This window comes from Nanorana parkeri, unplaced genomic scaffold, assembly GCF_000935625.1.
Source record: "Nanorana parkeri isolate BGI_ZX_2015 unplaced genomic scaffold, ASM93562v1 scaffold110, whole genome shotgun sequence".
Taxonomy (NCBI): Eukaryota; Metazoa; Chordata; class Amphibia; order Anura; family Dicroglossidae; genus Nanorana; species Nanorana parkeri.
Window position 1 is genome coordinate 743409 of NW_017306378.1, and position 15757 is coordinate 759165.

At 44.9% G+C, this 15757-nt stretch overlaps 1 protein-coding gene across 1 annotated transcript; it reads right to left on the bottom strand.

Moving 5' to 3' along the window:
- Positions 1-1619: 1619 nt before the first annotated feature.
- On the bottom strand, positions 1620-7634 carry XRCC2 (X-ray repair cross complementing 2). The gene is made up of 3 exons (XM_018553119.1): positions 7291-7634; positions 3970-4051; positions 1620-2363 (listed from the first exon to the last, which is right to left on the bottom strand). The coding sequence occupies exons 1-3, from the start codon at positions 7327-7329 to the stop codon at positions 1636-1638; spliced, it is 849 nt and encodes a 282-aa protein (XP_018408621.1). The 5' UTR covers positions 7330-7634; the 3' UTR covers positions 1620-1635.
- Between the last annotated feature and the right edge of the window lie 8123 nt (positions 7635-15757).

The following is a 15757-nucleotide window of genomic DNA, read 5'->3' on the forward strand; positions in this document are numbered from 1 at the left end:
TGATGTAGCGTTTGATTAATGATGACAACATAATTTGTTTACACAAAAGATGAATAATTATAAATGCACACTTATAACAAACATTCCCAGAGGAAGTAAAACGGCAAACAGGTTTATTCTGCAGTAGTAAAGGTAGGTTAGGAGTTGTATATTGAGCATACATCACGCCATGAATAGTGATTTTAAATCCAGATAGGTGCAAACCAATACACTAAACATTCACATAACATGCCTCACCTCCACCTAGGGCCTGAGCGGCCATCTGTCAGGCCCCAGCATTGTCACGCTGTCCTTTACTGTACAGGAGTGGATGTTAACAAAATTTGGGATCCTCAACTTTCCCAGGAACTTATGACTTTACCCTCAACTAGGTGCTGCTGGTGAAACTCCTTCTGCTGAGGACTGTGACTGCAAGATCCAAAGTTATTTTGTCCAGCAGCTCTATTGCCATAGAAAGGAATTCATATGGAATCTAGATAATTATTATTTTTTATGTGCAGTACATTAAAAAGGTAATTCTAGATAACAAGTTGTTTAAAAAAGGAGTTTCATTTTCATCAGGCAAATGAGTTTCAAAACCAAAGTCAATTGGTTTCCTGCTTTGTGTTGGTAATGGAGACAGTGCTCTTCTTGAGCTGACTGCCCTCTCTCACGCAAGATAAATGTAACGCATGAGGAGTGAGTCATTGGGTAAGTGCAATATTTTTGAAAAGTACGCATTACATTTACAATTCTAAAAGAGGCAAGGAGACTGGGTGCTACGAATATCGGTAGGGTTGCACAGATACCAAGTACAGTACTCGGTACAAGTACGAGTACATGCACCGATACTTCTGAGCTCCAAGACTACACTAGAGAAAATGTAAAAATTAGGAGGCAGCTGTCATTTGTAAGGAGCACACGGAGCTCCTGGGATTTGTACATCTCAGTTTTAATGTATGATTTTGTTTTTATAACTATAAATAAAGGGATGCACAGATACCAGTTTTGCGAGTACGAGTACTGGTACTTGCCGAGTACTTACAAGTACTGATACATTTTTGTTTATGGTCATGTGACAGTTTTTCTAAAACAATACAGACAAATGATTTCAGGACAGTGGTGGAGCGCCAGAGCCAGGTCCCAGCTGCAACCGCTGCAACCCTGGTAGTTCTCATGAAAATGCAAAGTATCTGCACTAGTACTCAAAAAGTATCTGTGCATCCCTAAATATCGGTAATAACCTCATAGAAAGAAAAGGGCATTTATATTATATTTATACTTTATATTTTGTAGATGCTCTATGGAAGAATATAATTGCAGAGGCAACTCACAACCAAGGAAGGAAATTACACAAAAATAAAATATTGTAAACTTTTAATAGCATTTTAATGAAACAAATCAATCAACTGATTTATAGTTAGAGTAGAACAGTTGACAACTTTTTCAATCATCGATTATGTCGATTAGTTGTTGCAGCCCTACTGCTGAGTGTGGTAGAGACGAAATGTGTGGCCCCAAGAAGTCCCATTTTAATTGAAATGTCGTCCAAGGCTTTTATATTTTTTTTTAAAAAGCTCACAGATACTGTGAATACTATTGATGTCTAAACAAGACATTACAAAAATGAAGAAGGACATTACAATAACCACTAAATCAAGAAACAAATTTCACTCCAGAATCAGCTATCACAAACGTGCGTCTAGTGACACTGTTGGTCTTCAGGTGACGGGAGGTAAGGGAAAATGTCTGGACATTGTCTGGTGGCGTTGTGTCTTTTGAGAAGAGGACCCTATGCGTAGTGACATGCTGCCACAACTTACAGAGGTAAGGCTTAAAGTCCAAGATGGAAGCAGTGGGTTCGGTGGAATGAGAAGATCCTTTGTTGAAATCATTTGAAAATTTCTGCATGAGTGTTTGCGTTGAAGCGAAAAGGACCAGCTTGTATTCTTTGAGCAGTTTATTGAGAAGCTCAGTGCATTTCCTCATGTTAGACTCTTGTTTGGCAATGCTGTCTCCTCCATTATTCCTGTCTATCCAGTAGAAGGAAGAAAGACTATCTATGATTAATAGGCACAGTGTGGGATGACTGCAAAACATGTTTTCTAGTGAATAGAGAGTAAGCAGCAGCTGAACGCTACTGTTGCAGCAGACTAGGAAGAAGCGACTCAAACACTCTTTCACCGTCTCCTCATTGCTCTGTGCCAGCCTGTGTTCAAGAATAGTCACCAGCCGGAGCATATCAAAGTGATAATCTGTGTCTATGTAGATCACTTCCACCTGTAAGCCACCTTGCGATTTAGGTAAGATGCACCGTGCAATGAGATGGCAAAACATTTCCGTTTTCCCTGTGCCTTCGGCACCGTGAAATTCGATGACATCACCTGTGTATAATAGACAAGCGTTGGCTTATTGTGTCTCTGGAAAATATCAGATGGCTGTCTTAAACATCTTGTAAGCCTACAACAAAAACACTTCTTTGTGTCAATGCTTCCAGCATTAAACGTCCTCACTCTCAGGGTATATGGGAGTGACTAGAAGGTAAAGGGAAGAATTAAAGCTTAACTGAACTCCGTGTAAATCAACTAGATACATTCCAGGTGCATCGAAATAAAATGGAAGGGGGGGGGGGGGGGGGGGGCTGGGGATTTAGCAAACCTGGATCAGTTGCTAAAACTAACCATTCAGGGTCTATTTTCAGTTTGTTTAGTTATGAAAATGAAAGATAGAAGCTGATTGGTGGCTGTGGGCCACTGCTATAGATTGTGTCTGCTTCAGTTTTGATAAATCCCTCCTAAAGTGTTGAGGGTCTCACAGTGTTTTTAAAGCAGTCAGAGTAGAAAAGCCTGTTCCCCGTCAGCATGCTGCAAAGAAGGACCCTTGTTCTGTGTGGAATCATTGGTCTCTCTGCAGAGGTCTGACACAGCCCCATGCTGAATGTGACCTATAGATTTTCAATCAGCAAAGCTTATACTCGCTGCTGATTGGAGAGCTTTAGCAGGGGGTGTGTCAGACCTCTGCAGAGAGACTGCTGCTTCCAAACAAAGAGCAAGGGTCCTACTCTCAGGCATGCTGGCAGAGGGCAGGCTTCTCAAAGACTCTAGACACATTTGTGATACACATGGAACATATTTAGCCGATTTAAACTAAAAGTGTAGTTGGGCTTTAAACATATTTAAATGGCTGCTGTATGTGAAGGAGTTACTGCACAGGAAATGACATGCAACTAATGTTATGAGGACAAAATGTCCTACATTTACTGTAAAAGGGGCTTAAAGAGAGCTGGCAGCATGGGCACTGGAAAATAATACAGCTGGAAGAAGACTGGTTCCTATGGTCAATGAGAACACGTTCAGGTCAGGCCTGTTGTTGTTTTCCCTCAAAATACTGAGCACAATAGTTTTCAGTATCAAACCCTCTGCTAGTTGTGTGTACTGTTACATGACATTATGTTAGGGAAGCACCGATACTAGTAATGGTATCTGTGCCGATACCGAGCAAATTGCCGCGAGGAAACATGGAGCCGGCTTCCCGACCAATCAGGAAGCCGGGCAATAACTCGCTGCCCAGCTTCCTGATTGGTTGGAAAGCGGCTCGATACTGATTGGCTGGGGAGCCGACTTCCCAGCCAATCAGCATCGGGCTGGCCATACAGCATGAAACTAGCTTCCCGGGTCATTACCCGCCGCCTGACTTTCTGATTGGCCGGGAAATCGGCTCCATGCCGATTGGTTGGGAAGCCAGCTTCCCAGCCAATCAGCATCAAGCCGGCCAAACACACCGCCTGGCTTCCTGATTTCCTGGGAAGCCGGCTCCGTACCAGCGGAAGTATCGGTACTCAATCCCGAAAAAACTATATCAGTGCATCCCTACATTATATTATGCCATCATATACCTTTTTATGCACTGTAGGTTTTCCAGCTTTTCCATATTAGTGTGCAGAACAGAAATGCAGAATAAAAAGATCAATAACACATGTACAACATTTACCATGAACTGGACAGTCTACGCTGGCAAAAAGTAAAGGCTCAAGTTCTTTCAGTGACGCTCGCCCTTCCAGCCTAGCAAGTAACTAAGGGAAGAGAAATGAGAACAGTAATCAGTACAATTAACATATGGGAAATAAGTCTGCTGTATATCATGAAAGGGTGTTTTTTTACTTTGAGAAACAAGGAAAGAAGGAGCGCTACAACCCTGGAATACTGGGTGTTTACTGGCTGCCACACCGACCACTCCACGGACCGCAAGGTCCCCTAGCCTGTAGCTTACTTTTTAACCCCTTGCATAGGGACCACTGCTCCACTGTCAGAACGGTGTACAGCGGTGCTCCTGCTCCCGATCAGCCGACGAGTGGCAGCCTGGCCAGCTGAGCTCTCATTGCACCTGACGATTTTTTACTTTGAGGAAGACTGAGCAATATCACTACCACATAAACCAAAAGACCGGGTGTAAGGTGAGTGACAGGGTCTCTTTAAACCAGCCTGCTTGTATCATACCGGCCCCATCCCCATTTAAAATGCTGCGTTATACCTGTAAGAAAAAAGAAACCCTGTGTAGAGAAGTTAGCAAATAAATATACTTTTGCCCGGTGAGATCCAAGGAATGCAGAATATTCCAAATCTCATGAGAAGATGCTTCTGTACTGTGCAGCAGTGTCAGATTTGGGATCCTCAGCATCCCCCGGATCTTGACACCCCATTGTCTAGGCACCATGGATGGAAGCTGAAAGTAATGTGCATATATGTTTTCTGGGGGGTTAGGCAGCACATTTAGCTGGCGTTTCAGGTGATTGAATTCAGTGATTGGTCACCACTGTAGTTTTAAGAGTGAGTTTAAAAGTTGTCACCCATTGGTTCTGAGGAAGGAGGCGTGCCCTCTGAAACGCATAAACCAGGGAAGCTATGCAGCTTGTTGGCTGAGTGGGACACACACAATCTCAATTTTCGTTTGCTGATTCCTATTACATGCTTGTATAGCACCATCTGTTTGCGAGTACGATTGTAACTTTTTCTAGATCGTTAAATTAAAACGGTTTTACACGATGGAGGCGCTCTTTCAGTTTTTTATTCCATAGTAGTCTATTTAAACTCCGTTTTACAAGAGAGTGAAGATTCAGCACGGCTCTCACCTCAAAAGGTGAGCATTCCTCCTGCGGGGTAAACGCACGGAGAGCTCCATCTAGTGGCTACTCTACAAATCTCTATATTTAATACGGTAACAAACATATGGAAATGCACGTCTGTAAAATGTGTCATACTTTCCTTTTCTCTTATACATCTAATGCGCAGCAGTCTTATATAATATGTTACGGTAGCTCCCGTGTGAAACACGACAGTCCCCTCCCCCCTTAAATTGCCAAAAATTAAATTAGCACTATTGCCTGCTATATGCTGACAGCGCAGAGCCGCGCTGCAGACAGGAAATATCCCGATAATATTGTCAGGATCCACCCCACTGCCTGATTGACAGCTGGCTCTGCCTCTCTATAGTTGGAGCCAGCTGTGCCCGCCCCATATGGGGAGGGGGAACTGACAGTGACCACTCTCAGCGGGGAGAAGATCGTGAACTGAGCAGTCAGCAGTATGCGATCACTCAGTTCTCGATCTATAGAGCCGGTGTGTGACAGACGCAGTGTCACGCGTCGGCTCCAAATATGGGGATGAGTATTTCACTCTCTCTATAGCTCTTTAAAGAAAAAAGAAGTCATAGTTGCCCAGATTCTTCTTCCTTGATTTCAGTGCTTGCCCACCGGTGAAATCTGCACCAGATCTCATACATGTGCTACACGCAATCCGGCAGTTTGTTTTCGGCTCTACGTTTGAGGGGGAAAAAATATTTTTCTCCTAAATTTTGTAAGATCTCAGTTTACAGACAGGATGTCCCTGGAAGACAGTGGTGGCGTCACCTTCCCAGGAGAAAGCTAAGAGGCCCTGTGTACGTCACCAGTGCCTCCATAGAGTGCCTCCATAGTCCAGGAAGTAGAATTACATTAATTGTGAATACCAAAATAAATCTTTTTATTTACAAATGACTTTAAAAGGTCACGTTCACTCTCCCAGGTGAAATTGGGAAAATGGAATCACCAGCACAAATCTGGCCCCCTCTACACCCCGTTATACTTACCTTTCAGGGAACGCTCCTTCCCCTCTGCCCGTACAGGTCTACTATCCATACCCAGTACTGCTGTCCAGCGCAGCCCTGCGCTATGGATTTTGAGTTTCGCTCACAAATTGCGAGCACTCATTAGTCAGCTTCTTAGCAAGAACCACTACTCATTGGTCAGCTTCTTGGCATTAACCACTACTCATTGGTCAGCTTCTTGGCATTAACCACTACTCATTGGTCAGCTTCTTGGCATTAACCACTTCTCACTGGTCAACTTCTTGGCATGAACCACTGCTCATTGGTCAGCTTCTGAGCAAGAACCACTGCTCATTGGTCAGCTTCTGAGCAAGAACCACTGCTCATTGGTCAGCTTCTGAGCAAGAACCACTGCTCACTTGTCCGCTTCTTGGCACGAACCACTGCTCACTTGTCCGCTTCTTGGCACGAACCACTTCTCACTGGTCAGCTTCTTGGCACGAGCCACTTCTCACTGGTCAGCTTCTTGGCACGAACCACTGCTCATTGGTCAGCTTCTGAGCAAGAGTCACTGCTCATTGGTCAGCTTCTGAGCAAGAACCACTGCTCATTGGTCAGCTTCTTAGCATGAACCGCTGCTCATTGGTCAGTTTCTGAGCATGAACCACTGCTGATTGGTCAGCTTCTTAGCATGATCCACTGCTCATTGGTCAGCATAATCAGAAACGCTTCTCATTTGTCAGCGCGGTCGGGTGATTTCACAATTTGCAAGCAAAATAAAAAATCCATAGCACATGGCTGCGCTGGATAGCAGTACAGGGTATGAATAGTGCACCCGTACCGGCAGAGGGAAAGGAGCGTTCGCTGAAAGGTAAGTATAGCTAAATATAGCAGGGAGGTGAGACACATTTGAGCAGGTAATTCTATTTTCCGAAATTCACTTGGGAAAGTGAACTTACCCCTTATGATGTCTTGGGCTCAGCATACAATGCTGCATACACCAGGACTTTTCAGTTTTTTGGGCGGAGGGTCCCCTTTAAGCTGTCATCCGTACAGAGCACAGACTGTCCTCCAGGCTGAGAGTCCCCGCCCACTTCTGTACAGAGGGAGGAGCCCGGGCACACACCCAGACAAGCACAGGTCATCAATAACACAATCAGGGGGGCAGCGATGAGCGGGACATCACCACTAGAGGGCGCCGCGCCACACCACACCTGGGTTACCATTCACCTGGGTGCCGGACTCCGCTCTCCGCACTGCCTCGCTCATTGTCAGCGCTAAGCTCTGTGCACACCAGCAGCCAGTATCACGGCCATTGCCTTCGACCCGCGAAAGCCGGATCCAGCCAGTTTCCGAAGAGGCCTCACTTCCTCGATGCGTGGGAGGGGCCCTGTGCCGGGGAGGCGTACCTGCCTAATGAGTGAGGTCAGGTTAGGCTGAGAGGCGGCTCCGAGCAGTGACAGCGGGGACGGATCGCGCTGTATCACTCCGCGAGGACTCCCTGACGTCAGTATCGTGAAGTCTGACAGGGGAGGGCGGGGCTTGGAGCTTATGCCGCGTGATATAATTTACCAATACCGGAGGGCGGGGCCCAGCAGAGTATTGTAGACTGGAGGGCCTGGGTGACAAGAGGGCGGGGCTTTTATCTGACGGGAGCGTAACAGATAGGTGGGCGTGGCTTTCCGCTGCTTGTGCAGAGTTGTGTGTTAAACTTAAGTGTAACTCCACATAAAGATTTACTTTTTGAAGTGTTGGAGAGAGTGGGGGAGGGCTAGGCAACCTTGGCACTCCAGCCACTATGGAACAACAAATCAGCAGCACCGAGACACAACAAAGGATGAAAAAATGTGACAACAAGCCATATATAATACATTATCACCATGGATGTGAAGTGTGTCATCCAACCATGTACCCTGTATGCTCCCGGGCTGTCCTGTGTAGTCAGCTGTGTGCTCTGAATCCCTGTATTTGTACAGTGGCTTGCAAAAGTATTCACCCCCCTTGGCATTTTTCCTATTTTGTTGCAATACCATTTGGAATTAAAGTAGATTTTTGGGGGGTTTGTATCATTTGATTTACACAACATGTCTACCACTTTGAAGATGCTAAATGTTTATTTTTATTGTGATACCAACAAGAAATAAGACAAACAGAAAACTTGAGGGTGCATAACTATTCACCCCCCAAGTCAATACTGTGTAGAGCCACCTTTTGCAGAAATTACAGCTGCACGTCTCTTGGGGCACGTCTCTATAGGCTTGCCACATCTAGCCACTGGTGTACAGCAGTCTTTAAATCATGTCACAGATTCTCAATTGGGTTGAGGTCTGAGCTTTTGCTAGGCCATTCCAAGACATTTAAATATTTCCCCTTATACCATTTGAGTGTTGTTTAGCAGTATGCTTAGGGTCATTGTCCTGGAAGGGGAATGTCCATTCCAGTCTCAAATCTCTGGCAGACTGAAACAGGTTTCCCCCAAGAATTTCACTGTATCCATCATTCCTTCAATTCTGACCGGTTTGCCAGTCACTACTGATGAAAATCATCCCCACGGTATGATGCTGCCACCACTATGCTTCAGGGCTTGTTCACACCGAAAGCGGTGCATTCCAGAGCGGTAGCCATTGAATTAGATTTCACCACTTCTACGCCCAAGCCCCCCCTCCCCCCCGCAGTGGGATCGGACGCGATGCAAAACTTTGCGTTCTGTTCCACTGCAAACGAAAAAATAGAGCAAGCCCGCAGTTTTGCCACGCGTCTGATCGCACTGCGGGCAGGGTGGAAGCGGTGCCATTGAATCCAATGCACCACCACGCCCCAGAACGCAGGGGGAAGTTTCATGAGCGATCGAGGTGCAGCTACCGCTCTGGAACAAACCCCTTTCGGTGTGAACAAGGCCTCACTGTGGTGATCTTAGGGTGATGAGAGGTCTTTGGTTTGCGCCATAGTGACTTCCTTGAAGGCCAAAAAGCTAAATTTTCGTCTCATCTGACCAGAGTACCCTCTTCCATATGTTTGGGGAGTCTTCCACATGCCTATTAGCGAACAACAAACGTGTTTGCTTATTTATTTTGCGTTAGCAGTGTTTTTTCTGGCCACTCTTCCATCAAATTTATTTATAACACGCAGCCCTTACATGGCCTTCATACACAATGTTAGCATGATGCATTATTAAAAATGAATTACATTACAATAAAGTGTATCTATAGCCTAACAGTTTTTGTTTCCTGGTTTTCGATGAAGCTTCAGTATCTTGCTAGTCGGTCGTGCTGGCTGTCAAAATATCTGAGCATTCTAATTGGATGCAGGCATTGGTCAAGTGATTTGAGAGCCAGCGGGGTCAACTAGCAAGATACTGAAGCTTGGCCCAGTGGGAGATTCCTCCATCCACACCGTTAACATAGATGGAGGAATCTGTTGCACTTTTTCCATCTGACCAGAAAATCTGCAGATAATCTATAGGTGAATGGCCAGCTTAACTCTATCCATGATTATTCAGCAATGGAGAATGACAACCAGCTATAGAGGACCACAAATCTCACAAATCCATGATTATTCAGCAATGCAGAACGACAACCAGCAATCATGGTTTGCTGAGATATGTAGTCCTCTATAGTCGGTTGCCATTATCTATTGCTGTATAATCATAGATCCCATCAATCCATGATTATACAGCAATTATACAGGGCTGTGTGCAATCTCACCAGGGCTGTGTGCAGGTCTCACCAGGGCCGCATTTGGGTCTCACCGGGGCTGCATGTGGGTGCCGGGCTCTACAGGTGGGTGCCGGGCTCTACAGGTGGGTGCGTTACGGGCTCTCTGGGCTGTGCGGGTGGGTGTCGGGCTCCAGGGCTGTCCTGTGCCTGTCTCTGCGGGCACTGGAAAGGAGGAGGTCCCCAGCAGGCTGTAATGCGCCTAATTGCTCTGTCAGGATCTCAACTGCAGAGTCGGGTTGCATCAACTGGAGCACGTCTCCTAGTTGATTGAATCTCGTAATGGGTGAAATCAGTCGGAGCTTCAGTGCCACTCTCAATCATAAAACGGAGAGTTTTGAAGCTACCAGCATCATTTATCACCGGATCTAAACTGAAATCATATTTAGCACGAAAGTGTTTCTCGATATCATACAAGTACAATTTGTAATGGTAGGAATGCAGCACACGTCACATGAAGCAATACATGGAATACCAGTATGAGGTTGATAGCAGTATGTGCGAGCAGTTAATACAGCAGTTATAGGTACATCCCCGTTATGAGCACAGTATATACTGCAGTGATGGCAAAGCAGGATTTTCCTAATAGCAGTAATGTAACAATCACTACATGCAGCTGGTAAACGTAATGGTAGCAGTCTCTAGTACCAGAGCACACTGACAAGGGGTACTTGCGGTATTGCGGAGAAAGATCCTTTCACGGGTAGATCCCTGAACAAGGCTGTAGGGGAGAGGTTCCCTCCGTCTGCTGATTTGTAGGTTCGTTCCAGGGGAGATAGCTGGGCGCACACTCGTTTAGTGGAACGCCCCTGCTATGCTCTTCCCCTGTATAAATAGGGCCGCCTTGATTGGCCAGGGTCTGCCGGCGTCTGACGGCCGTTGCGTTCCACTGTGGAACTGAGGCCTGATTGTGGTCATAGGGCGCCAGTATTTACTCGGCACCCTATGTTACTTGTTTTTCAGATGACTATAGTGATAAGAAGGTTGAATAAGTTCATATACGCTGGGTTCAACTGGGCCTAAGAAATATATGTTATGTACAGTGTACGCCAGACCCACATTGTCTTTTTTTCTTGGGTAGGAGACTGACTGCGGTCATAGGGTGCCAGTGTGTACCAGGCACCCCACATTGCCTGAACCCCTTAAGGATCAAGGCCTTTTTTCATTTTTTGCTTACATGTTATACTCCACATTTTAGGCCTAACAATTACGTGAAACTCGCAAACATTATATATTTTCTGAAAGCCTGTAGAATAAAATGTTGGCTGTTTCAAATTTTTCTGTTGCACGACATTAGCGCAACTTATTATCAAATGCAAAAATGTAGTGATAAATACACTTAAGTTAAATTTAGTGCTCCAAAACAATATATAAAACCCTTTTTTTGCAAAATATAACAGATGAGGTTACAACTGGTAAATAGATACCCAACATGCCCATGTTAAAAAATGTGTACGTCCGTGAAACTGCGACAAAATTCAGTACTCCAAAAAGTCCATAGACAACGCTTTAAAAGCTCCTACAGCTTATCATTTTAGAGATACACATAAATATTGGCCCTAGAATTATTGCTCTCACTCTGGTGTGTGCAGTGACACCCAACATGTGTACCGCAATCGTCGTTTTTGTACGTAGGCGCACCCAACGCTTTAAAAGCCCCTACAGGCCATCAGTTTAGAGATACACGTAAATATTGGCCCTTGAATTATTGCTCTTGCTGCTCTTACTCTGGCGTGTGCGTCGATACGCTACATGTGTAGCGCAATCAATGTTTTCGTATGTAGGTGCACCCAAAGTGTGTTTATGTAAAGACGTGCGTGCTCGCGGGGGCGGGGGACTATATAATTTTCTGTGACACCAATGGTACTTATTCTACTCATACTTTCTCTTTACTGTACCCAAGGCCCTATTTTGTCTAAAACATAGCAAAGCATAACGGGAAAGGTGCAACTTTATTGGCCATGCCCCCAGGTGGCCCCTTCAATGTGTCCCTCCAAATTATTTCCAAATGTTGGCAACTATGAACACATGATTTTAAACTGGCTATTCTTTGTTGACATGGGGAAAAGGGACCAGCACAAAAGCCACATTATGGAACCAAAATATTTAAAGCAGAACTCTGGGGAAATGTTTTTTTAACCCTTGCAGTTGGGCTACTCGTGCCCTGCAAGGGTTAAGTGTTTGCTTTCGTCTAGGTTCAAAAATAACAAAGTTATACTAATCTGATCCTCTGAGCCGGCTTGCTCTTAGACCGTTCTGTTCCGCCTCGCTTCCTCTTCGCTGCAGCGGTCTAAGAATCCTTGTACAGTGTATAGAACGTGAGGACGCCCAGGGACATACCATTGCTGCAGTAGAGGAAGAGACACATGGAAAGGACCGGTCTGAGTGCAAGCTGGCTCAGATGCTCGGGTGAGTATAACTGTTATTTTTGAACCCAGACAAAAACAAGGACTTAATCCTTGCAGTGCAGGGGCAGCCTCACTGCAAGGGTTAAAAAATGTTTTCCCGGAGTTCTGCTTTAATACATTCAGACAAATCTCTTTTGTGATTCGACTTTGATATTTACATTGTAAGTGGTTTCTTATCTGATTCCTAATTGACCAAATAAACTTTATTACCTGTGCTGCTCACTAAGCCAGGAACCTTAAATTAATTGGTTAATGTTGCCAAATGAATATAAATTGCTTCTCTAAATACCGACCACAAAAATGACTATAAATGATTCTTACTGCTATGTAGAAATGAGCGAAATTCAGATTCAAATTAATTTACCTTAAATTTGAGCAAATATCTTGAGATTTAATTGAAATGTAGTCATTTTGGTGACATGCATTGAAGTAAAAGGGGAAGGCGATAGTAAGGTAGCCCATTAAATACGCTCTCCAACATGCTACATTTACTACTTGGATGGTCCGCACAAAGCTAGATGAAATGGCCAGTCAAATGGCGGATGAACTACATCTATTCCATCTGATCTTAGACCCATGGGAGTCATCCAAATCTCCTTTTCAGGCCCTACTGGAAGCATTTTTGACTTTGACTATGATTCTTACGTAGTCATAAAGGAGACTTTAGATTTTTGTCTCTACCTCAGCGTGTTTGTTTGGGAGGGGGATACTAGTTAGAAGTTGTTTCTTCCTGTATTTTGTCTTTTTTTTGTCTACTTATTGCTTCCTTGTAGCAAATCTGTTTCCTTATGTTTTACATTCCTTAAAGGAGAACCTATGCTATGAGGTGAGTGCTTTTGACTCATCCTCATAATTCTAGCTGACCTGTGACAATTAAATTGTCACAGGTCGGCTCAGTAGATCGGGAAATGAGCGGCGTTCGCTCACTTCCCGATCCTGTCACAGCTCTCTGCCGTGACAGGGGAGTGGCTGGATTCCCCCCTCCCCGCTCCGATCCTCCAGCGCTGACTGGCGGAACAGACGGGATAGGGAGGGGGGGGGGTTACAGTTGGCTCTGCCTCTAGATAGGCAGAGCCAGCTGTCACTCACGCAGCTGGGCGGATCCAGACATAATTGTGGGGATCCGCTTCAGCTGCGGCGTCTCAGTATACCGCGAGCTATAGCGGCGTCTAAGTTTACCGCGGGCTGTAGCTCGTGGTATACTGAGCTTAGGGTGATGGGAGGACGCTAGTTTGTGTCCTCCTGTTACTAGACATGTGCGATGTATCCGAATTCCGAATTACAGATATAACGAATGCAAACGAATCCGAGTTTCCGTTTCCGAAATTCATTAGCGGTAGTTCGTTCGACCGTTCGTTTCGTTTTTGTTTCTTATTCGTTTCTTATTCGTTTAGAAAGTAACATTAGAGAAGGAGAAAAACATTTTTTGCCCCTCAAATGTCACTTTGCTGCAAACGAACGAACGCATGAACGAAACGAATAGAAAACGAAGACGAAAAGAACGTCCGAACGACCTACCGCTAACGAATTTCGTCCGAATCCAAATTCCGAATCCGAATTGACTTTCACACCCGAATCCCGAAAAACAAAATAACACAAATCCGAATCGAAACGAAACTAAACAAATTTTTTGGCAGTGCACATGTCTACCTGTTACCCTAAGGAGAACTATGGGGAAAAGCCTTAACCCCATAGTTCTCCTTTAAAATCTTTACTAAAAACATGACTTTTTGATGTTGATTCTTAACATGTAAAGTTTATGATTATTAAACAATGATCAATCATACAGCAAAAACATTGAACGACTCATACGTAGTCATTTCCTGATGCTCAAAGCTATATGGTATGTTTTGAATCTTTTATCTCTGTGTACTTTCTGTCTGAAGATGTTGTGGAGAATGGTAAAGTTAAAAGTTTTAGCAAAATCTATATGATCAATGCTCAACCAGCAGGGTCCAAGCATTAATTTTCTGTATCTATCAATACAAGTTGTCTCAGGCTACATAATATCTTCAGCAATTTTATTTTAGCTGACATGTACAGCAGACAATGAAACAATGAATTGAAGATAAATCCCGATGGGTAAGTTTTGTGATCAATATTTTATACATTTGTTGAAGTGGAGTGTAAGCTGGAGGGCTGATGAATGTTTTAGGGAGCTTCAAGCATAGAGGTGCTCTTTATACTTGCACCTCAACTGTGAAAACTCATACCAAATAAGAACAGTATACAAAAGTCAAAGATTGTTGAATCTTTCTTATTAAAGTCAGACAAGATCCAGAAGCTGAACTGGGTTGTATTTATTTTTAGAGTAGGGCATCATGAATTATATAATATAGGACTGTGTGCAGTGGCGTAACCAGAGTTCTGGGCGCCCGGGGCAGAATTTTTTTTCCGCCCCCCCCCCCATATTATATAAACATCCACTGGAAGTGATGGTCTTGAACTATGTTGTATAAAGCAGGGGTAGACAACCCTGGGGAGGTGGAGATCTATCTAAATAACATGGAAATGATCAAAGATCACCAGAGTTCAGTTCTGTAAAGGCTGTAACCTTGCATGGCCTCATAAAAAAGTAAGGAAGCTTCAAAGAAAACGTAGAAAAATGTAATACAAATGTCACTCTAAAATATAAACGTATTCTTTTAGCTTTAATGAGGTAAAGTAACGTCCCCCCGTTTTAGAACAGAGTCCTTCCCACATTATACAGCCCCTTTCACATCAGAGTCCCCTGTTTCACATTAGAAGCCCCCTTTTCACATCAGACTCCCTCCTTCACATTAGAGTTCCTCCTTTCACATCAGAAGCCCCTCCTTCACATCAGATTCCCCCTTCACATCAAAATCCACCACTATGCATCATAGCCTTCACTATGCCTTCCTTTCATATCAGGCTCACTTCATATGAGAAGCCCCTTACAATGCATAAGAGTACCCCTCGACATCTTCACTATTAAACCACCTGCTTTTGTCAGTTCTTGTCCCAGTGGTGCTTGCAATCTAATATTCCCATACTATACAGGCATACAAACTATACAGTAGAGCAGGGGTGCCCATAAGGTCGATCGCGATCTACCAGTCGATCGCGTAGCGATCAGTGGTAGATCGCGATGGCCTCTCCTCCCGCCCGTGGTGCTTCTCTGGATCCCCGCTGCTCTCCCCATCTGTAAGCAGCGGGGATCCGAGAAGTGAAAGAAGCGCTGCAGCCCGTGGTGGAGGACGGAGCCGCTGTCACAGAACTAAGACCGATTGGTGAGGAGAGAGAGAGAGACGCTTGGCCTCTCTCTCCCCTCACCGCTCGGCCTCTCTCTCCCCTCACCGCTCGGCCTTAGCTCTGTGACAGCGGCTCCGCCCCCCCCGCGGCTGCAGCGCTTCTTTCACTTCTCGGATCCGCCGCTGCCTCTGCCCGGGAGAGCAGTGCGGATCCAAAGGAGAAGCCAAGCCCCTGCGTGCGTGGCCGAGCGGCAGAGGATCGGTACATATCAGTGATATGTACCGGTCCACTGTGCAGGACAAACACTGGAGTGATCAGCTGATCACTCCAGTGTTTGTAAATAACTGGGGACACATAGTACTA